We start from the raw sequence: 24,800 nt of genomic DNA, 5'->3' as shown, positions 1-24,800 counted from the left end.
CATTCAGGAGGCAGAGGTAGGAGGATCACCATGAGTTCAAGGCCACCCTGTGACTACATAGTGAATTCCAGGTCAGCTACCTTGAAAAACAACAACAACAACAACAAATTTATTTATTTAACTGGACTAGGAAGAAAAACAGGAATAAAACAAAAGATAACCACTGTAGCATTTTAAAATTTTTAAAAATTATTTTTTTATTTATTTGAGAGTGATAGACAGAAAAAGGAAGAGGGAGAGAATGAAAGACAGAGAGAGAGAGAGGGAGGGAGGGAGAGAATGGGTACACCAGGGCCTCCAGCTACTGCAAACGAACTCCAGACATGTGTGCCCCCTTGTGCATTTGGCCAATATGGGTCCTGTAGAATCGAGACTTGAACCTGGGTCCTTAGGCTTCACAGGCAAGTGCTTAACTGCTAGGCCATCTTTCCAGCCCCACTGTGGTATTTTTATTTAAAATACTAGAAATCTTAGCCAGAGAAATTAGGCAAAAAAGAAAAGATACTCAAATCAGAAAGAAGAAGAAAAGTTATCTGATAAGGGCATGAAATTTTTTGTTTGTTTGTTTGTTTGTTTGTTTTTCAAAGCAGAGTCTCTCACTTTAGCCTAGGTTGGCTTGGAACTCACTCTGTAGCTCTAGGCTGGCCTTGAACTCATGGCAATTCTCCTACCTCAGCTTCCTGAGTGCTAGGACTAAAGGCATGTGCCACCAAGCCTGGCTCAAGGACATGGTGTTATATGTAGAAAACTTATAAAATATTGTTAAAAATAATAAATGATTTTAACAAGGTACAGAATACAAAATCAATGCATAAAAATTAGCTGTATGTCTATAGATTAACAACAAACAATCCAAAGAGGAAATTAAGATGCTCCCATTTACATTAATAGAAAGATTAGGAATAGATTTGACTGAGAGCCTTATATACTAAAGACTATAAAACATTGATGAAAGAGGACAGAAACAGAAAGTCATTATGTATTCATAGACTGGAAGACAACATTGTTCAAATGTGCATACTGTGCAGAGTGATATACAAACTCAATACAACTCTTATCAAAATCAAAACAACCTTACAAATAACCAAGTTGGAACCCTCACATTTTCTGATATTGAATATACTGCAAAGCTACAGTGAGCGTCCTATTTTCAATATTCGGTGCTCTGAGCAGTGTTTCTGACATAAGGGCATACTGACAATGAAACGAAGGCATAGAAACAAACTTTCACGTGATCTTTAACACTGTGCCCACATCACATAATGCAAAAGGAAAGCTTTATTCAACAAGTAATTCTAGGATCAACATATAAAAGAGTAAGGTTGAACCTTTACCTTATATCATATGTAAAAATTAACTCAAATGGCCCAAAGACTTGAATCTATAAAGCTCATAGAAGAAAGCAAGGGGGCAAACTTTTAAGGCTCTTGATTTGACAGTGAGTTTTTTCTAACAAAGCATGGGCAACATAAGCAAAAACCAAATGGTATTTCATCAAACTTAAAAGTATCTATACATCAAAAAACAAAAATAGAAAGAACAATTATGCACTGACACAGCGAAACAGCAACCTACAGTTTGGGAGAAAGCATTTGTAAGTAATATGCCTGAGATTCATATAGTCAAAATATATAATGAACTACATACAGTTTACTCAAATTAAAAAATATATAGAAAGGAAATAGGGAGTTCTACAAAAATACACATACAAATGACCTACAACATATGAAAATATGTTCAACACCACTAATCATTTGAGAAATACAAATAAAAACCTCAGTATTAAGCTGGGCGTGGTGGCGCACGCCTTTAATCCCAGCACTCAGGAGGCAGAGGTAGGAAGATTGCCATGAGTTCAAGGCCACCCTGAGATGACAGAGTTAATTCCAGGTCAGCCTGGACCAGAGTGCGACCCTACCTCGAAAAACCAAAAAAAAAAACCCTCAGTATTACCTCCCACCTACAAGGATGGTCACTATGAAAACAAAATTGAAATTAACAGTTGGCCAGGATGTAATGTGCATTGTTGGTGGGAATGTACAATGATGTAGCTGCTGTAGACAGCTAATGGAATTTCTTCAAAAATTAAAATTGGAATAGTATTGTTCATTTCTGGGTATACTCTCCAAGGAATTGAAAGCTGGGTAGTTTTAATATTCCCATACAAAGTGAGGAGTACATTATCACACACACACACACAATTATACTTGTTCTTATTAAGTCCCCTCCCACAGTGCTCTCAACCTCCCATTCCCCTACTGCTGGTCCCTTTCCTCCCCCCAAATAGTTCTCCTTCTGCCTTCCTGTCACATGAATTCTATCACTGTCCCATTTTCCCACTTGCTCCCTGTCCCATTAAGATCTGTTCCTCCCCCTCATGCCCTCATGATGCCCTTTCTACTTCATGACCAATTTTCTCTCCTCTCTCTCCCATCTACATTTCAGAGCTAGGGAGATAACTCAGAGGTTAAAAAGTCTTACAACTAGGATTAGGTCCTCAGAACTCATATAAAGCTGGATGCAAGTGGCACCTGTATCTATAGTCCCAATGCACTATGACAATGGGAGTGGAATCAGGATACTCCTGAAGGTTGTAAGCCAACTAATCTGGAATTCACAGCAGCAAACAGCAGAGAGACTTTGTCTCAAATAATGTCGAAGGTGAGGACCAATACCCTGAGATTATCCTCTGATCTCCACGCTTGTGATGTGGCATGCACACACACCATATGTATATATATATATATATGTATATATATATATATATATATATATATATATATATATATATATATATATATGTATGTAAATAATAGGCATGAAGAAAAGTCAGGGTATGAACTCAATGGTAGAGCACTTGCTTATCCTGCATTCTATCTCTAGCACAATAAATACCTAATCAATCAATTAATCCTACATATGAGAGAAAATGTGCAATATTTATCTGAGAGCAAGATCTTGAAAAGATATCTGCAACCTACTTTCAATAGGGCTAAGAGCAGAAGCAAAATGTCTATTGAAAAGGAATAGAAAAAAAACACATGGCCTTCACTTGGGAGGCAGAGGTAGGAGGATCACTGTGAGTTCAAGGCCACCCTGAGACTATAGAGTGACTTCCAGGTTAGCATGGGCTAGAGCGAGACCCTATCTCAAAAAAGAAAAAAGAAAGTGGCCTTGTAACTGTTGGACCTGAGAGTTTTGGCTAATCTGGTCCCTATAGTTCTACAGTTCTTAAAGTTCTGGAACCAAGGTCCCTGGCTCAGTGACATTCAGGAACATGCCATAGCCTCTGACAGGAAGAATGGGCCTTTGCTCAGAGGAAGTTACATCGGAATGTTACATGGAAGAACCACAGCAGCTTCCTTTCACTAGGACCACCCACTTCTAAAGCAGATGTAATTATCTTATTGGATGAAGGAGGGAAGGAACCCAGGATGGTTGTGAAGGAAGGGCAAGAAGATAATCCCCTGGTAAAATTTGAGATTATAGTGAATATAAGAAATTTCACTACTTAGTGATAGAGCAAGCATTTTGTGCTAAAAGGAAACCATTTGAAGTTCATGGATATAGGGTTAAAATCACAACTGCAAAAGTATCAGAGAGAGGAAATTATTTTCTCATAATTCAAAAATGCAAATGGCTTAGAATCTCTATCATCTGATCACAGTTTAAAATTAAACACAAACTCTCTTAACATAAATTGAACTAGCTTCAAGGGAATTAAATTTCATGTGGGTGCTTGTGTAAAGCTTCAGTATAAAAAATATTCTACTATAGACAGTAAATTTTCTTATTTTTCAGTTGTCCCATTTTCAAGTTGGGTCCTTCGATATGACCACACTTGTAGCTTCATCACTTACTTGGTAATGGCTGCAGGATTTGTTTGGCTAAGTTAGATGCTAGAATGCCAACACATCATTCTTAATAATAAGGGCTGGAGAGATGGCTTAGAAGTTAAGATGCTTGTCTGTAAAGCCTAAAGACTCAGGTTTGATTCCTCAGTACCCACGTAAGTCAGATGCACAAGGTGGTACATATGTCTGGAGGTCATTTGCAGTGACTGGAGGCCCTGGCATGCCCATTCTCTCTCTCTCTCTCTCATAAATAAATAAATAGATAAATAAACTTTAAAAAAAATAAGGGAGATTTTTTTTTATCTTCTCCATGTGAAGTAAATTTCAGGGTTATCAAAAGTTCAAGGAGCAACTGAGAAAAATTAATAAAAGTACAATCAAGAAAGCACAGGTACATGTGAAGTTGGTAATGGGAAGAGAAAATAAGAGGGAAAGACCTTAAGATAACCCTTCTCAGACACCCTTGAGAGTTCCACCACAGAGGAAACAAGGGATCAATGCTGCTGCCCAGAGGAGTGACCGCCACACAGGTGGAAGTCCACCAAGCAGCGGCACAGCAACAACGGAGAGAACTTTGGCTTACACAGACCAACCAGACCCAGGCAGGTGAGATGTTTGTGGGACAGGTATCCCAGTTGTGGTCAGAGAAGGGACAGGAAACTTTTTGAGCCTTGTGGAGCTACCTACCAGAACCACCACCTCCGGGACCAGAGTTAGAACCCTCCTCAGAGTAGAGCGCTGTTTTAGAACATGTGATAAAGAAAAGCTGCACTCAAGGGCCAGACTGCACTGCACAACATTAAAACTTCCCATTGGGCATTTGTTGTCAACCTACTAGCTGTCTTCCAATGCCTATCTCTGCTTAGCTGACCTCTCTACTTTCTACCCATTTCTTAGAGGTAGGGCATGGCAGGCCCAAAGACTCAGAAGACTAAGCAGAAACCTACAACCCCTAAGCAAGAAGCAGCAGGATTAAAAACACATCATGACCACAGTCCAAAGATGAGAAACAACCATTTACCTACCACCATCTCACCTTCCAACCTGAAAACAACTCACCTACCACATCACACCTTCCAGCCTGAAAACAACAGCTCACCTACCACCATCACACCTACTTCCCTGAAAACAACAGCCCACTTACCACCATCACACCTACTGCCCTGAGAAAAACAGTCCACCTACCACCATCATACCTACTACCTTGAAAGCAACAGTCACCTACCACATCACACCTACTTCCCTGAAAACAACAGCTTACCTACCACCATCACATCTAGTGCCCTGAAAACAACAGCCTACCTACCACAACCACACCTACTGCCCTGAGAAAAACAGTCCACCTACCATGCATCATACCTACTGCCCTGAAAACAGCTCCTCACCTACCACCATTACACCTACTACCTTGAAAACAACAGCCCACCTACCACCATCACACCTACTGCCCTGAAAACAATTCACCTACCACCACATCACACCTACTGCCCTGAAAACAACAGCCCACCTACCACTACCACACCTACTGCCCTGAAAACAACAGCCCACCTACCACCATCACACATACTGCCCTGAAAACAACAGTCACCTACCACCATCACACCTACTGTCCTGAAAACAAGCAGAGGCCTTCAGAAAGTAGCTAATTTTCTTTGTGATTTTTATTTATTTATTAGAGACAGAGAGAGGGACAGAGAGAGAGAATGAGCACATCAGGGCCTCAAGCCACTGCAAATGAACTCCAGACACATGCAGTCCCTTGCGTATCTGGCTTATGTGGGAGCTGGAGAACTGAACCAGGGTTCTTAGGTTTCGCAGGCAAGCTCCTTAACCACTAAGCCATCTCTACAGCCCTCTGTGATTTTTTTTTTTTTTTTTTTTTTTAAGGAAGGGTCTCACTCTAGCACAAGCTGGCCTAGAATTCACTATGTAGTTTCAGGCTGACCTCGGACTCCTAGTGATCCTCCTTACCCCTGTCCGCCCCCAGTGCTGGGATTAAGGCATGTGCCACACCCCACCCGGCTCGTGTGTGTGTGTGTGTGTGTGTGTGTGTGTGTGTGTGTGTGTGTTTAATCAATGAGGAAACTCAGGTTCATACAGTGAAGTCTGTGTGCTAAGCTTGTGCATCTGCTGCTGCTGACAGGGAGAGACTGGATTCCACCTCTAATAAGGGCATTGAGAAAGAGCCAGGCAGTAAATTCCTCAGACATGGTGCCATGAGACAAAACACAGCCGCTTCTCAGCCAGGAACACCACTGGCTGCTGCTGTCTTAGCCTCAGAGACACTGAGGACAGACAGCCTGAGTCAGCACAAGTGCACATTTCTGCCCTCCCTGCTTACATTCTGCTCTCTTGAATTCCTCCTCAGACTCTTCTCTCCTCATAAGGAAGAGAGCTAGGGTGTAAAGCTGAAGCAGTGACTGGATATGCAGTTCTCTGGTTGGTTCTGTCTAACCATCACATTGTGGTCTCTTCATATGAATTGAGATGTGATTAGTCATATTTTGGAGGCTAGTTACCTCTGGCACCCTCTTGGTTATCAGTTAATGATGCTATGGTGGTTTCTGAGCCTGAGATTACATCAAGAAATTTGGAGACACCTTAAGGCCCACATGATCTACGTTACTGTCATGCTTCAGGGACAAGGAAGATAGTGTGTCCAGGAAAACTCATTTCCCTACATCTGGATGCTTAACTCAGTGACTGTCCCTCATAGCTTATGTGCCAATCAGTGCAGCTGAGCACTTCATGTGTTTGTCCAGACACAATACTACTGCTTCTTCAGAGAAACCAGAAAACTGAGCCAGATAATTTGCACTAAGTAGCTTATGGGGTCCAATGTGCAGTTAAATTATTGCCAGTAAGTTGAAGACATTGGGAAATAGTAAATAAATTGCTATCATTTGCATATGCTTTATGTGCTAGATACAAAGAAAAGTAGTAATTACAGAAATTCAGGATAAGTACATCTCTAGCATATTTTGCTTCCATTTTTTTCCTACAGGATTCCCTATAGGATTGCTAATTTTCAATGGCTTTTAGAATTTAAATAATTCTAACCAAATAATAATAAATGTTAAATTATTTTTTTAAAGTTCATCAAGGTCTGGAGAGTTGGCTCACTTGGGAAAGTGCTTTGCAATCTAAGCATGAATGCCTAAGTCCAGGTCCCTAGCACCAATGTAAAATCCAGCCCTGGAATTCTGTGCCTGTAACCCCAGTAGTAGTAGCCAGAAGCAAGTGTCAATGTTGAATGTTTCCTCTCAAATGGTACATCCATAATGGGAAGCATTTTAGAAATAGAAATCAGAGTTGTGGCCACCAGGGGCTGGGGAAGAAAAATGGGAGTAATTGCTTTATGAGTACAAAATATTTTTATCGGGGGTGATAAAATGGTGGGTTTAAAAAAAATTTTGTTATTTATTTATTTACAGAGAGAGAGAGAGAATGGGCATGCCAGTGCCTCTAGCCACTGCAAACAAACTCCAGATGTGTGCACCCCCTTGTGTATCTGGCTTATTTGGGTCCTGGGGAGTTGAACCTGGGTCCTTTGGCTTTGCAGGCAAGCACCTTAACTGCCAAGCCATCTCTCCAGCCCAAAATGGTGGTTTATCACTGAATTATATACTTAAAAATAAATAAATTTGGTCATATAATTTCACTGGCATTTCAACAGATGAAGAGGAAATGGAATGACTTACTTTTCTTTTTCCTCTTGAGATAGTGCTCGCCAAACAATTCCATCCAAGCGCCTGTTTAAAAAGTAATAATAATTTAGGAATAATACCTCATCTCAAGGAAAAAGAGCCAGCTGATCCCAGGCTCTTAGGGACACAAGGGGTACATAAGCCAAGTGGCATCACTACTGGACCACAAACCACTGCCACCTGCTTAAAGAGAGCACATTGAAGCATGCCACCCCCTCCCCCCGCCCACACACACACATAGCATCACTGCAGAAGCCTTGTGGCGGGGAGGCAATTGTGCCACCTATGAAAGAAGACTGAGCTCTCTACTGAGAGAAATGCAAAGAGCAAACTGGTCCTCGTCTCTGTTTCAAGAAGTGTCTAAACACCCACAGTTTTCTTCCTAAGGAAAAGCTAACTGGCCCCCAGCCTGCCTCTGTAAACTCTCTTTTGCTTGGATTCTGAGAGCCAAAGAATTAACAGGCTCATAATTAAAAAGACTGTGACACTTGCTAGAAATAAACCAGCTTGACCACCTTATTTTCTGGTGATGCCACTGCGAGCGAAGCTAGTTGCTCATCCACCACGGCTAGCAGGCCATGCTGAAACTCTGCCCAACCCTGACCATGTCCTCAGAGAGAAGCTATCCCGAGAGGGAAGAGGAATGGAGTCAGTGGCTCCTCTGGCTAGTGACAGCTTCTCTCCTTGTTACTGTCAGTGACTCTTCTTTCAGAGGGTCCAACTCAGTCCTTTACTGTTACAATGCCACCCCAAAGAAGGCTCTGTGGATGGCAGGGCACAGAGGGTTGTGAGCTGGGGCCCACGAGGGGGAAAAACCTTCCCAAATAAACAGAGATTGGAACACGACCCTTCCTAGGCAGTCAGAAGATACTCTTTGGTCACTGAAGCCAGACTGCACCGATAGGACAGGGCTATGAGAACATTCTTTGGGTGGAGGTGTTACTCTTCTCCATCATGAGCCTGGCGGAAAAGGCAAGAGTATCTGGCATGGTGAGGAACATTGCAATGCTGAGACCCAGAGCCCAGCTTCGTCTCTTCCTGCAAGATTTTGGGCCAACCAGAACTGGATGGTAAGACCCTATTGCTGAAGACTTTACATGCTTGGGCTACAAGCCACTGAGAAATCAAGCTGGAGCTGAGCTGGAAACTTCTTCCCTGTGGACCAGCTGTCAGAATGCTTGAAAGGGCTATGCTGCACACAGTCTTTGGGGAGAGAGAAGTCACCAACGGTGTTAATCAGCAGTGCATTTTGCAAGTCTTATAGCTGGCCAGCCAGGCCAACTGTGACAGTGGAGTGTTAAGCACTGAGATATTGCTATCATAGCCTCCAAAGCTCAGGGCCCATTGCAGAAGAGGTAGAGAAAGAATATAAGAACCAAAGGAGGGTTAGGACTGCTTACAACACTGTCTTCCAAACACAAATTGGCCTTGATATTCAAGATTCAAGACCTCACATTACTACACAAGACCTTAATAATAGGAGGGAAAACATGATGACATCAAAATAGAAGAGAGACTAAATGGAAAGAAGGGATTCAGTTGAGGGTAGATTTGAGAGGGGGAAACATGGGAGTTGGGAGGGTATTATGATCATGATAGATTGTCTATACTTATAGAAGTTGTTAATAGAAAGCTAAAAATGTATTTTGGGTCAGTTCCCACCCAACCTTTCTGTCAATTCAGGATAACAACAGAACTGCCTCTTAGTAAAGCTATTAGGATTCCATGAGCCAGTCCAAGTACAGAACAGAGTCTGTCTGACACCAGTCAATATTCTTTATGTAAGTGATGAAAAAGGGTCCTATAGAGGAAAAAAAGGCAAGACAGTACTTGTATCTTTCATGAAGTTTTTGGTTCTTTGGAGCTTATTTGGAAATTGGGTTTCTTGAACCTCATGGTTCAAATAACAACAATCTGGATTTCTAAGACTTATTAAGAGAGCTGATGGCAAGCATGTTCATTTTCTGTGCTTTTCTTTTTTTAAAAAAAAAATTATTTAAGAGAGAGGCAGACAGAGAGACAATGGGCATGCCAGGGCTTCGAGCAGCTGCAAGTGACCTCCAGACACATGCGTCACCTTGTGCATCGGGCTTACATGGGTCCTGGGGAATCAAACCTGGGTCCTTTGGCTTTGCAGGCAAGTGCTTTAACCACTAAGCAATCTCTGTAGCCCTTCTGTGCTAAAATGATCAAAATCATTTTTAGTCAAAACTTGAAAGTGGGATGGCTGTAGTAGGAGAAGGTCAGGAGAGTGACCGAGGGCCTAAGAACAACAAGCTTGTCACCCACCCCGCTCTGCTGTTGACAGTCCGGTTTTACATACTGTTTGATGGTCTCTCATTGCTAAAGCACGGATACAACCACCTCTCCTTGGTATGGAGAGGACAGCTTGAATCTAAAATACTAATCTAAAGTACCTAAAGTACTCAGTGCTCCTTGTCTCCAGGTTCTGAGGAAGGACAAGCTTAGAAACCCGGAGAAAGCACTCATGATTGTGACTCCAATTAACCCCCATATGTCTCAAGTTTTAACTCAATCTTTAAAAAATATTTTTCTAAGAACACATTTTCACATGTTATTCCCCTCTGTCCAATTCCTCATTGAGTGGGGAAGTGACCACAAGAAAACCATTAAGTGTGTGGAAGAGACTCTCTAGAGGGATCAGGAGATCACTCACTGGATAGGAAGGCTGCCCTCCCATCCAATGATTCATGAATTTTACTAACAAGTTTCCCTCTTTCTCCAGGAGGAGAATTAATTTTGGCTGACTGTCTCTAGCTTTCAAATCTACTTGGCCCAACAAGTGACTCATCTGCTAATGAACTTGTACCTACTCACACTTCAGAAAATGATCAGCAGCCAGCCAAGCATGCAGGAAACTGTGAGTAGAGCTTTCTAAGCATGGTCCTAGAGCCGGGATAGATGCGAGGCTTCTCCCATGGACCCTAGGGCCACATAGCACAAAATATGACCAAAAGAGCTACCATATGTCATTATTTTGGCCAAAGACTGTGAATTTCCCCCTTGCTCAGTTATCTCTAGCCATAATAGATTTAAGGCTAAATGAAGATTATATCTAAAGTCATTTCTGGCTTATCTTTGGGTGGGAAATGCCTTGGAAATAGGGGTAGTAAATGTCTCAGTTATTTTCCTATTTTGCATATGTTGAGAAAGGTGGAATATAAAAGGGACAGTTATACAAATACAATTCTTAAACACTACTGAATGCAAAGGGTCAGGAAGCTTTTGTTCTATATAAAACTGCTAATAAATACTCTTAAAGCAATATTAAACAGAAGCCAGGTGTGGTGGCACATGCCTTTAATCCCAGCATTTGAGGGGCCGAGGTAGGAGGATTGCCATCAGCTTGAGGCCACCCCGAGACTACATGGTGTATTGTAGGTCAGCCTGGGCTAGAGTGAGACACTACCTCAAAAAAATAGATAAGTAAATAAATAATCTAATATAAATTAATGCCAATATTATTAAAGTTAACTTTATTTATTTAAAAATTATTATTACTACTAATAATACAAGTTGAGTATTTCTTGCTCCAAATTTTTAGGACCAGAAATACTTTGCATTTCAGATTTTGTAATCTATTTCTATGTACGTGATGAGATATCTTAGGGATGAGGCCCACGTTCAAACATGAAATTCATCTATGTTTCATATATGCCTTATATACCCAACCTGGAGGTAGTTTTAGGGAGTCTTTATAGTGTCCCTGTGTTCTGACCAATCTTTTCATTTTGTCAGGTATGGAATTTTTTACTTATGACATAATATGAGCACTCCAAAAACTTTTGGATTTTGGAGTATTTTGGGCTTAGAAATTTCAGGTTAAGGATGCTCAACTTGTAACAATAGTATTTCTCTAGGGATACCAAAAGGTTTTCAAGAGTTTACTCATTGGAAGTAAGGAGTAAGACAAATCGCTTCCTCTGTGTATATTTTGGATCTGTTTTTAAGGAAGTGCTATTCAGCCTGGGAATAGGGGGCCATGTACTTCCTGAACCCCTTGGGGAAAGTTCAGCATAGTAGAACCAGCCATGTGACTATAACACTGGGTATATTTATGCTTATTTTAGTATATAAAGACTCTGGGAATGAAAGACAAAAGCAATTCACATGGATTTTAAAAAAATATTTTGTTTATTTGCAAGGACAGAAAGAGAGAGAATGGCTACTCAGGATCTCCAGCCACTGCAAATAAACTCCAGATGCATGTGCCACCTTGTGTATCTGCCTTATGTCAGCACTGAGGTATTGAACCTCGGCCCTTAGGCTTCACAGGCAAGGTCCTTAACTGCTGAGCCATCTCTCCAGCCTCAGTTATTTTTTATATGTCATTTACACAATCCTCATATAGTACTGTGGGAGACATCCTGTAAATACGGAATCTGAATTCATGAATGTCACGTTCTTGTCCAAAGCAGGTATCAGAGCCAAGAACGAACCCCACAAGCACTGTGACATCCAAGCTCTAGCTGTGGCTCTGCACCAGTGGTTCATAACCCAGGTAATCACAGAACCCCAATACCTGAATTGTTCAAGAAAACTACGTTAGAATTTGAATGGTATGATATTGCTTTTGAATACTTGAGTTTGAACATTCTAACAACTAAGCTGGAATTATATCAAATTTGAATTAAATTAAAATAGTCAGATACTCAGAGCTCTGCTAGGAATAAATGGAGAAAACAAGGCTTGCTAAACTGTAATCCGGCAGATCAGAGTTATCAACCAGCCTCAGTCCTAAGCAGTAGCCAGAAGTGCTCCAAAGGACCACGTGTAGGCTGAGGGGTAGCGAAGGCTACAGACGAGTCTCTCCATTCTGAGGAGCCTGTAAGTGCTGGGGCAAGAAGAGATGGAAGAGCAGCTGAGGACAGTAGTACAAAGGCAGGAGAACTTGGAGGCCCCTAAAATAAGCCAGCCTGAAAGCACCAGCCACACAGGGAAGGGGAAGAGAGCTTCGTCATCCTGCTTGCCAGATAGAGATGGAGAGTAAAGACTCTGAGAAACAGAAGTTGAATACCTCTTATTCAAAACAGTCTAAAATCCAAACCTGAAATCTTCCTCAGTGCTAACATGACAAGTGGAAGATTCCATATACATCAGAAAGTTTGCTTATTGCACAAAACTATTTAAAATGTTGTACAAACTTACCTTCAGGCTATATGCATAAGGGGCATATAAAATATTGATAAATTTTGTGTTAAAATTTGGTTCCTATTCCTAAGATCTCTCTCTCTCTCTCTCCCTCTCTCTCTCTCTCTCTCTCTCTCTCACACACACACACACACACACACACACACACACACACACACACACATATCCCAAAATCAGGGGGAAAAAATCTGAAACCTGAAACATTTCTGATCCCTATAATTTTGTATAAGAGATACTAAGTCTGTAGTGAGGAACTCATGGAGGCCAGGCCACACCACTGAGGGAGCGCATGTAAAAATGTTAATTCTTAGAGGAGGGCAGTGAGAGAGGCCTATGCTAGACATGGTGAGAATGGCTTTTCATTAGATTGGACTGTGGCTCCCTGTGGCCAGGAGTTAGTTACTGAAAGCATGTGAGACTCAATGTAAAATGACTACAGATGAAACAATGCTGGTCTGGTCACATCATTAACTTTTATGTTCTTTATTTCATTTTGTCTCTCACTTGCTAATAAACAAAACCCAACTGCATAGCATCTAGAATCAAGAATGAGGTTTTCCAAAGAAGCTGGGTACACTTGAGTGTTGTGCACCACGGATGAACTCTATGCTAGGGTGTGGAGGGCACCAGGCCATATCAGGGTGATTATCAGGTCACCTATCCATAAGGAAAGGCTTCCATCTCAGCATGGACTCAGAGACTGGTTGAGAGTAGAATTTTCTCTGCAGTCAACTTGATCACCATTTTGATGTAACTGTGTAAGCATAGGTTATTAAGACCCCAATACTCTGCAAAATCCAGGGATGCTTAGGTCCTGTATGTGTAACAAAGCTGTAGGATTTGCAAAATATGTACCTATCCCCATTTAATCATCTCTAGATTGCTTATAATATTTGACACAAGTTCTGTGTGCATATCCACTGTATTCTTTAGATTATCAGGATAAGAAAACAAAATCTGCACATGTCAGTACAGAAGCCTTTAAAAATTTTTATTTATTTATTTTGGTTTTTCAAGGCAGTATCTCACTGTAGCCCAGGCTGGCCTGGAATTCACTATGGAGTCTCGGAGTGGCCTTGAACTCACAGTGATCCTCCTACATCTGCCTCCTGAGTGCTGGGATTAAAAGCGTGCGCCGCCACGCCAGGCCAGAGGCCATTTTTTTCTTGGCTGTTTTCAATCTGTGGTTGGTTGAACCAGTGCACGTGGAACCTGAGGATATGGAGAACTAGCTGCAGTCTACATTGTCTCAATATTGTGGAGTATCTTTACAGAGTGTAAGAAGCTAAAATGATAAAGTACACTATCTTAGGAAAAATATAAATATGAGATTTCTTCAGAGTTTAGAACAGGAAGATGGTTTCTTTAAATGTGTGCTGGACAATTCAGGTAGTATCTGGAACACAGGAAGCCCCTATGTCAGCTGTCAATGCTACCGCCAGTGCTGATGCTAGACAACTTTTAAATTGCTGTTTCAGATAAGAGGATTTATGCTAAAACAACAGAAAACAAATTCCACATGCATCTAAGAGTATTCAAGAATAGTACTCACTTTTCATAGGATTTAATTGCCTTTTCCACTTTTTGCATGTAGATATTGAGTTTGGCTCCTTGGGGGTTAACTAATGTCACCTTATTGGTGTTACTGCACACATGTGCCAGAGGAAACACCTACACACCAACATCAAATGAGAGCAAAGTGTTACTTGATAGGTAGACATAGTCTTCAAACATGTATTTATATGGCTGTGTGTTTTTGACTATAAAATAATGCATTATAGATGTAGAAAAATTAGACTATAGTAAATAATAAAGAAAAAAAGGAATAAGAGATTCTTATTTCCTTCTGTTTTTTTAAAACTCACAACCGTGACACAAAAATCAAAAACAAAACAAAAATTCCAAAACTTTGTTTCAGAAAACCCTAGTTATAGTAATGAATATTATCTTTAAAAGCTTCTACCAGATTGATAACAGTAGGCAATAAAAAATAGAGCCTGGGCTGGGGAGATGGTTCAGTAGTTAAGGCACGTGCCTGAAAAGCTTAATGACCCAAGTTCAATTCCCCAGTACCCATGTAAAGTCAGATATACAATGTGACACATGCATCCAGAGTTTGTTTGCAGTGACTAAAGGCCCTGGTGTACCTATTCTCTCTCTGTCTGCTTATAAATAAACAAATACATATTTTTAAAAAGAAATAGAACCCCCATGTAACATATAATTTTATATGTTAATAAAAATTAATAAAGGTGGTGGCACACACCTATATCTTTGGGAGGTAGAGGCAGGAGGATGGCAAATTCAAGGCCATCTTGAGCTATACAGTAAATTACAGGCTAACTTAGGCAAGACCTTATCTCAATTTTTTTTTTTTTTTTGGCCAGGAATGGTGGTACATACCTTTAATCCTACTTTGGGAGGCAGAGGTAGGAGGATTTCCATGAGTTTGAAGCCACCCTGAGACTGCACAGTGAATTCTAGGTCAGCCTGGGCTAGAGTGAGGCCCCAACTTGAAATAATAAAAAGGAAAAAGGAAAGAAATGAGACTTCATTGTCAATTCTTTGTAAGTTACTAGTTATATTCAATATCTTTTTATAGTTATTTTTATCTTCTCCTGAGACTATTTGATTATAATGAGTATCTTTGGCCATTTTTCCTTACCAACTTATCAAGTAAAAAAGGCTCAGTGATCAACACAACCATATGCTACAAGAATTGCCGAGTCCTAGAAGAGTCTGTGGCATCCCATGCTTATTGTCCATGCCAGGTGATTCCAGGTGGTGGAAACGGGACAACTTCAATTTCTGGTCTCCCTAATTCTTTTAGGACTAATTTGATGCCAAAGGTCATTGACTGAGCCCCCGTGTGTTCTGCCCAATATGTATGGTTGGATCCAATGGGAGAAATGGTGAACTATGTTTAACCTTCCCTAGAATCAAACCCTCCATTCTTCTTGTCTTTTCAAGTCTGTTTCCATATTAATAACAGCTGTTACTTTATGGTTACTTGCTGCTTGCATGTTACTCTCTCCCTAGTAAGATCGAAGCTCCCACGTGCAGGAACCTGTTGTAGTCACTCCTACATGCCTCCACCTACCATAGTACTAGCACACAGTAGGCTTTCAGTAAATATTTGTTGATACCTGAATGTATGTTCCAAAAGGCTATATTCTATACTTAATATTTAAATGAAAAAGAAAAAGGAATAATGAAAAACCACTTTACCATCATTGTTTCAAAATTATATATAATTCCAACCTAAAATTTAAAATAGCAAAGAGAAGTAGGCATTTGAGAAATGTGAAAAGTCACTTTTAAGAAGAAAATTGTTTTACTTTCAGCTAAGATAATACAGTTTATGCATTTATGTTCTCCCTGACCTCCATAATCACACAAAATTACCATATTATTATTAAGAAAATAGTGCAAAGAGCAGTGGAAAAAGAAAGATACATGGTTGCTAAACTGGTTCACAGGCACAAAAGCTAAAGAGAAATACGAGTGAGTGAGGCCAGGTACCCAGCGGAAGCAGAGCAGTGGGCGCTCAACTCTTGGGAAGCAAGAGAACAAGGGGCCAAGTCGGGCTCAGTGGCTGAGGTAAGCGTTGGTACGAGGGTCTCTCACTCTTGAAGCCACTGCCTATTGAGAGAGGACATTCATGTAGCCTGACAACCGAGGACTGAACCAAACATTCTTTGTATGAGCCACACTATTACCATGGAACCAGAGCTCTAAATCCCCATGGTGTGGAGAGCAAGAGGATGAATTTAGGAAATTACCAAACAAAAGAAGAAAGGAAAGAAAAAGGTTCTTAAATCATATTAAAATGAGGCATCATACTAAAATTTCCAAGTACATACACAAACAAAATAGGAAGATAAAAGTACTTGACAATAAATGAATTTTATGAACAATCTAACAAAAACTTTATATTGGCCACCAAGCAAGGTAGGCACCATTAGGGGGAAATGACTATCTTAGTACCTTCAAATCACACTTTCCTTTTTTTTTTTTTTTCCCTTGGTTTTTTTGAGGTAGGGTCTCACTCTGGTCCAGGCTGACCTGGAATTAACTATGTAATCTCAGGGTGGCCTCAAATTCTTGGTGATCCTCCTACCTCTGCCTCCCAAGTGCTGGGATTAAAGGTGTGCACCACCATGCCCAGCTTGTTTTGTTGTTGTTTTTTTTATGAGAGAGAGAGAGAGAGAATTGGTATGTCAGGGCCTGTGTGCATGTGTTACCTTGTGCGTCTGGCTTATGTGGGTTCTTGGGAGTTGAATATGAGTTTTTAGGTTTCACAGGCAAATGCCTTAACCAGTAAGCCATCTGTCTAGCCCCTATCCTTTCCTTTTGTTACAGCTAAACTTTTGAAGAAAACAGAGCATACCCACAGACATTACTGTCCACCAGCTTCATGTCAGCATGCTGAGCATGCCCAGAGGTGTTTCTGTCTGCCGTTTTAAGCTTTGGAACATATTCTCCATGACTTTGAGCTAAGTATGCTCCAAAACATGATTGCCAGCTTTCCTTTTTGAAGTATGACCTTCAACGGAGCATTCTCAGAAATGTGCTCCCCCTAAAAGACTTCCCTCTATAAGTATAAAATCCTCTTGTTCCTTTTGTTTAGGTGCTCCTAAGATACTGCAGGTAATCAATCTTTCTCCATTCTTTGTATTTCTTGTTTATGCTTATTTTTGGCTTTGTATCACCAAGCTGAAAACCCATTGTGTTTGGTTACAATTAAGCCTTTGAAATATATAAGAGTTATATAAAAGTAAAAGAATTGGGCAGGAGAGATGGCTTAGTGGTTAACACACTTGTCTGTAAAGCCAAATGACCCAGGTTTGGTTCTCCAATACCCATGTAAGCTAGATGCACAAGTTGGCGCATGCATCTGGAGTTCATTTGCAGTGTCTGGAGGCCCTGATGTGTCCATTCTCTATCTGACTCTTTTTCTCTCTCAAATAAATAAATGAATAAATTAATTTTTAAAAAGTAAAAGAACTTACAGAAATGTGATAAGAGGAAATAATGGTATTATTTTTTTCTGACTGTCCTTAAAAAAATGACATTGGGGGCAGGTGTGGTGGTGTACACCTTTAATCCCAGCCCTCAGGAGGCAGAGGGAGGAGGATTGCCGTGAGTTCGAGGCCACCCTGAGACTACAGAGTGAATTCCAGGTCAGCCTGGACTAGAGTGAGACCCTACCTTGAAAAGCCAAAAAAAAAAAAAAAAAAAGACATTGGGGCCTGGAGAGATAGCTTAGTGGTTAAGATGCATGCCTGTGAAACCTAAGGACCCAGGTTCAATTCTCCAGGTCCCACATAAGCCAGCTGCACATGGTGCACATGCATCTGGACTTTGTCTGCAGTGGTTAGAGGCCCTTGTGTGCCCACTTTCTCTCTCCCTCTCTCTTTGTCTCTAATAAATAACTAAATCAAAATAAAATTAAAAAATGACATTGGAACTGAAACAGTAAAATAACCTTAATAGCTAGAATACATTCTATAATAAGTTAAATAAGTAACAATGCTTTCCCCAAAAATATAGTACAGACAAAGGGACTATAGATAAATAGATGATGGAAAAATACGTGGAGAGATACTGAAGAATTTCTATGTATAGTAAGAGACAATTTAAAAGAGTAGAAAGATATGTGAAACAACATTTGAAAATGTACTCAGGTTCAAATGGTGGCTGTATTTTCAGCTTTAAATTACAATGGGGGTTAGGAGTTATTTCATCTGTTAGAAATCTTGATTGGTACTAGCAAAAGTTGGCTGTTTTATAAGGAAGGGAGGGGGGCTGGAGGGATGGCTTAGCCATTTCTGTGTTTGTCTGCAAAGCCAAAGAACCCAGGTTCCATTCCCCAGGACCCATGTTAGCCAGATGCACAAGGGGGTGCACGGAGTTTGTTTGCAGTGGCTGGAGCCCTGGCATACTCATTCTCTCTCTTTCTCCCTCTTTCTGTCAAATAAATAAATAAAAATAAAATATATTTTTTAAATGTTTTGGTTTATTATTTATTTATTTATTTGAAAGTGACAGAGAGAGAGAGAGAATGGGCGCACCAGTGCCTCCAGCCACTGCAATCAAACTCCAGATGCATGCACCCCTTGTGCATCTGGCTAACGTGGGTCCTGGGGAATCGAGCCTCGAACCGGGGTCCTTAGGCTTCACAGGCAAGCGCTTAACTGCTAGGCCATCTCTCTAGCCCTAAAATATTTTTTAAAAAGAAAGGGACTGGGTACAGTCTTAGTTGCTGTGTAGTTTGGGGGTTGCCCAGAGGTTGGCAATGTAGCAAAGGTCAGCTCCCGTGTGGGGGAGGGGCAGCCTGCACCCTAGCTCAAAGATGTGGCCTGCTGAGCTGTCTGGATCAGAGGAACAATGTCCCCCTAAGCTCCACGTCCAGGGCCTCAAACAAATGCTCCTCTATTTTGGTTTTTCTTCTTTGACAGTATGATTGTAAGCTTGTAGAATATTTTAGTACTTTTTGTATTAAGACATGAATGGAAGGTCACGTTAGAGATTATTTCTGGGGAAGGGGATCAGAAAAGAGAACACAACAAGGGGCAGAAAGGTGTGAGCAGGGCAGGGAGAAGGGAGGGAGGAGAGGAGGGGCGGGCAGAGGGCGACAAGACTGAAGACATTATGAATAAGTCATATAGAAGCTTATTGCTTCATTAGTTAATTAAAAATTATAATTATAAACTAAGAGAGGGAATTTGGGCAGAAGCACCCTGCTGGGGTGGAGAATGCTGTGTGCCCAGAAGCCAAAGATTATTGCAGGTAAATCTCAGTACCAGAAATATGTCACCCTCCTCTAACCCCAAGGAGTCGTTAGTCAGGGAGGGCCATGGGCTCCCCAAAACAATAAGGCTATTGCGAATGCTATCAGTTTCCCCTGAGAACTAGATAGTAAGATCTATTGCTAAAGACACCATAGGTTTCAGTCACAGGAGACTAAAAAATCAAGCAGTAACTGAGCTGGCAGCCTCTTCCCTGCAGGCTAGCTTTTATAGTGATGTAAAATGCTATGTAGGATGTTGGGAGAGGAAATTCATCAACATTCTTACTCAACAGTGAATCTTGAAGTCTATAAGGCTGGCCATACAGGCAAGGTGTGTCTGCTGATGCAATAATGTCATGTCAGTTATGGGGGTAACCAACCTCTCTTTAATTGGATTTGAATCTCACTCCATTGGGGCAGGCATCCATTCTAAGTACTGATAATTGAGTCAAAAGCCTATGCTGGTAGGTCATAGGCCCTAGGGAGGGATCTACCACTGTTCTTTGGCTAAATTGATATATTATGCCCAAAACACTGTCCTCTAAATGATTATTGCTTTTTAAAATTCTTATTTATTTGCAAGCAAAGAGAGATAAAAAGAAGAGAAACAGAGCTGGGCATGGTGGTGCATGTCTTTAATCCCAGTACTTGGGAGGCAGAGGTAGGAGGATCACCATGAGTTTGAGACCACCCTGAGAATACATAGTGAATTCCAGGTAAGGACTAGAGTGAGACCCTACCTTGAAAAAAAAAAAAAAAAAAAAAAAAGGAAACAGTGAGAATGGGTGTGCCAGGGCCTCTCTCTACTGCAAACAAACTCCAGATGCATGCACCTCTTTGTGCATCTGGCTTTATGTGGATACTGGGAGATCAAACCTGGGTCTTTAGGTTTTATAAGCAAGCAAGCACCTTAACTGCTGAGCCATCTCTCCAGCCCCCTAAATGGTTATTTTTATACCCATAGATTAGGGTTGCCCTTACATTTTGCAGATGGCATTGAATAACACCAGGGAGACCCAGGACTCATCAAGGTGATGAGAAGAAACAGCCCAGTGCTTAGCACTGGATGAGACAAGACGCTTCTATCATGCCCACTAGAGTTCAGGGAACATTGTGGAAAGAATGTTAGTGCTGCTAGCCTAAAAAGCCTCTCTCTGGAGCTAATGGTAGATACTGAGAAGTCTCAAAACCCATTAAAGTGCTGACAGTAAGAGGGCTGTCCTGTGGACATGAGCTAGCTGATGTATTCATGACCTCACAGTGAATGTTAGCTCCACAAGAGCTCCGTAATTTTGGGCCCATCAACATTCTTTTATGAAAAAGAGTGAGTGAGAAAGAAAGAGAGAGAAAGAGAAGGTGCATCAAGGCCTCCAGCCACTACAATTGAACTCCATCACATGTGCCACCTTGTGCACATGCATGACCTTGTACTAGAGTCACCTTGTACATCTGGCTTACGTGGGACCTGGAGAGCTAAACATGGGTCCTTAGGCTTCTCAGGCAAGTGCCTTAACTGCTAAACCATCTCTCCAGCCCCCATCAACATTTTGACATAGAGGACTAGAGGAGGACAAGATGAATGATATATATATATCATTCATTTTATATATATATATATATATATATATATATATATATATATATATATGCACATACATACATACATACACATACAGAAAGATAACTTGAAAAGAGGAGGAGTTCAGTGGGAGAGATTGTGAAGAGGAAGGGAAGAAAAGAAAGTAGTGGGAGAGGAATATGATCAAATTACAGTGTGCTCATATATCAAAATTCACATCTTTAATCCTAACACTCAGGAGGCTGAGGAAGGAGGCTTGTCATGAGTTTGAAGCCAACCTGGGCTAGAGAGTGAGATCCTGCTTCAAAAGAGAAAAAGAGAGAGAGGAAAAAAATCAAATCAAAACAAAACAAAACAGTGACACAGAGGTCCTCAACATTATCTGAAATATCTTTTTTTAAAATATCTAAAAAATAAATAATACTGGGTTTAGAGCCATCAACATAGTTATTTCTAAAACACGGAGTTTTAAGACAGTAAGAAGGTAGATCAAAGTACTTTTTACTGATTATGTTTTTCAAATGACACATGTTCATTTTATAATTAAACTGCTAAGACCCAAACCAAACCAAACAAAACGAAAGGCAAGGATTTAGAAAACACAAGAGAAAGATATGAAGCTAAAGGCTGCATAGTTAAGCTACCAACTTATAAACCACCCAAATTCAACACTGGCTTCTAAACAACCCTTTCAAAGGAGAGTGAGCGGAACAGTAGGTTAAAGGTCAAATGACTGACTTTGAAATTGAAGCCTGTATAAGTTTTAAAAAAATCATTCCTCAAAATAGAGCTTTGTCACATAAAACTTCAGAGGAAGTAAAAATCAATCCCAACAAAATGAAAGACACTTTGTTTTCTGTCCCCTGGGGAGAAAATATTCCTTCAGAAATTTATATATAGCTCTCCTAGTTGGCCAACTTGTGGCTCAACTGTAAATCAATACCAAAAATGCTCAGCAACATTGTAACATTTTGCCATCATCAGCTTGACTTCGGACTTCACCTCTTTAAAGAAAAGCAAATTCGTGTTGTACTTCCCTCTTTTGTGGGTCTAGATCTCTTGCCTTGCATGGCCATTGTGAACTTGAGTGTAGTTGTTCAAGTTTGACTTGTGTGCACTCAGCCTCCGAGCTTCCTGGGTGCAGATCTAGGGAACAACAAAGTCATACTCCCCTCCTTCAGTCTCTGCTCTTCGTTTTCACAACATGATGGTTACATGGGAGCTGACATGAGGTTCTTCTTTATGATATTACATTCAGTGTTATGATGTCATAAAGGGTATTCCAGGGCTTGGCCTATCATCATGGCTGCCCAGGTTGTACAAGAACAAGTGGAGGGGCTAAGGATCAAGAAGCCAGGGGCTGTGTTTGAGAGGAATGATGATGCCACCTGATTATATAGGGCCTTTGAAAATCACTTCATTACTACTTTCACAATATAAGGGAGACCCTACTTTTAATAACAAGAGTACCTCAAGGACCTTTTCTTCTTCAGGTGTGAGGCAAACCTAGAAGCCTGATCAAATTTGTATTAATAATCACACCCTTAGTGATGAGATTTAACCATAACAGTAGAGCTAGATGGGGGTGTGGGGAGGGCGTGGGGGTGGAGATAGGGAGGGAGGGACAATGAGGGAAGGACAGAGGTTCATTAGCCATAAAGGCATAAATTGCTACAATCCATGTGCAGGCTAAATTGGGCTAATTTCTAGAATTCTGTCCATCATTAGATGAAGTATTCCAGGGCAACCACTGAAAAATCACTTTATCAATAAATGATAATAATATTTATCCCACTCTCTGCCAGGCTCTAGGCCCTTCTCTACGTAGGTTTCTATTCAATCCCATGACCTACAAACACATGTAACTGTAGTTTTTGTGACATGGCTTTCCTTGCCACTTAACTAACTCTTTATTCTCTTTCAAAATTAGTAGTTTCTGGTCCAGCACATGTAAAAAGTGACCATTTATTGAATATATGAAAAACTGAAACTAGTGAAATTAGCATGATAGCAGAGTTCTACCATTTTTTATATTTTATTTATTTATTTATGAGAGAAAGAGGCAGAGAGAGAGAGAGAAAGGGAGAGAAAGGGCACACTCAGGCCTTTAGCCACTGTAAATGAACTCCAAACACATGTGCCACTTTGTGCACCTGGCTTTACATGGATAGTAGAGAACTGAACTCAGGCCACCAGACTTTGTAAGCAAGTGTCTTTAACTACTGAGCCATCTCTACAACCTTGACATTGGCATTTTTACATGGTTTGCTAAGACTATGAATAATGTGAAGAAAAAAAAAAAGATTTGGCAATTCAAAAATCACAGCTCTCACCTCAGATGGAACATGAAATTGTATATTCTGGAGCCAAATGTGAGTAACCATGGCCCAGTAACCATGGCCCAAGAACACAGATTTGGGTTACTCCAATATCATGTTCCAATGTGGTAACAATTTTATGAAGTTTGTACAGTAACAGAAAGAACAAGGAAAATCATGAATCAAACACTGTTCAAATACATTGCTGTGTACATAATCAGGTCAGGGGGTTCTAGCAAAGTGAGGAAATCACTTCTGTAGACGTCAGATGCTATCTGGTGACATTCTTAGCTGTTGGGTTGGTAGAAGCTAAGCATCTCTTCATGCATTCCAAAAGGGTTTACCTAACAGTCACAAAGATAATAGGCTACACACAGAAGTGGGCAATGAATGGTCAGTTAAGGGGCTAAAATAGCCCAGGATAATTTGGTTCTAGACCTGCAACATTCCAACTGTCCACAATCCCTGAAGTTCTAATCTGTCTTGAGGCTTAATGTAGGAACTTTAGTTCACAGATTTTAAGAGGTGTATTTATTCACATAAGAAAATTAGTCAAAGTCGCAACATAATTGAATATTAAAATAAAACATTTTCACATAGAAATTGGAAAAATTAAGGGTTTTTTTGTGGGGGTAGAGGAGTTGTTTTAATATTCCTCCTCTAATGATACCAAGAACATAGAGGAAAATAAACACTCTAGACATCCCAGTAAACTGCTCAATCATGGGAGCAATAGTTCTATTAATTATTAAATATTAGGTTAATCCTTAAGATTTATCCCAAAGTGATCATTACATAAAAGAATGTTCAACATGAGCTAGATGAAGAGTGTATGAGGCATAACTGCAAACAAAATTGTTAACTGAGAAATTAGGTCAGAAAAAAATTAACCTGACAACATGTAAGGTGCGTTTAAAAGTAACCCTAAAGCCTGGCGTGGTGGCGCATGCCTTTAATCCCAGCACTTAGGAGGCAGAGGTAGGAGGATTGATCATCGTGAGTTCAAGGCCACCCTGAGACTACATAGTGAATTCCAGGTCAGCCTGGGCTAGAGCAAGACCTTGAAAAAAAAGTAACCCTAAACTCTGAAACTGAGAAACTAGTACTTATATATTTAATTGTTCAATCAAGACTGAATTCATGAATTTTAGTGCTTTTCTAATAAATAGCTCCACATTTACTACTAGATGGGCCAAGGAAATTTTCTGATTGGATATATATAATAAAATCACAATTGCTGGGGCTGAGGAGATAAATCAGCAGTTAAAGGCACTTGCCTGCAAAGCCTGCTGGCTTGGGTTCAAACCCTCAACCACCCATGCTGGATGAGCAAGAGACCCTAGCATGGACACGCACACGCACACAAACACACAAAAG

General features: G+C 40.6%; 1 protein-coding gene across 1 annotated transcript in view; it reads right to left on the bottom strand.

The window, feature by feature from the left end:
• Positions 1-24,800, bottom strand: part of Vwa3b (von Willebrand factor A domain containing 3B) — a 202,780-nt gene that overhangs the window by 38,892 nt on the left and 139,088 nt on the right. The window contains exons 20-21 of the mRNA XM_004669758.2: positions 14,286-14,404; positions 7,556-7,606 (exon numbers count right to left, since the gene is read on the bottom strand). Of these exons, the coding sequence (XP_004669815.2) occupies positions 7,556-7,606; positions 14,286-14,404 (170 nt within the window). The remainder of the gene's footprint in view (positions 1-7,555; positions 7,607-14,285; positions 14,405-24,800) is intronic.

This window comes from Jaculus jaculus, chromosome 4 (genome assembly GCF_020740685.1).
Source record: "Jaculus jaculus isolate mJacJac1 chromosome 4, mJacJac1.mat.Y.cur, whole genome shotgun sequence".
NCBI classification, from domain to species: Eukaryota; Metazoa; Chordata; class Mammalia; order Rodentia; family Dipodidae; genus Jaculus; species Jaculus jaculus.
This window is presented reverse-complemented; position numbering and strand designations above follow the sequence as displayed.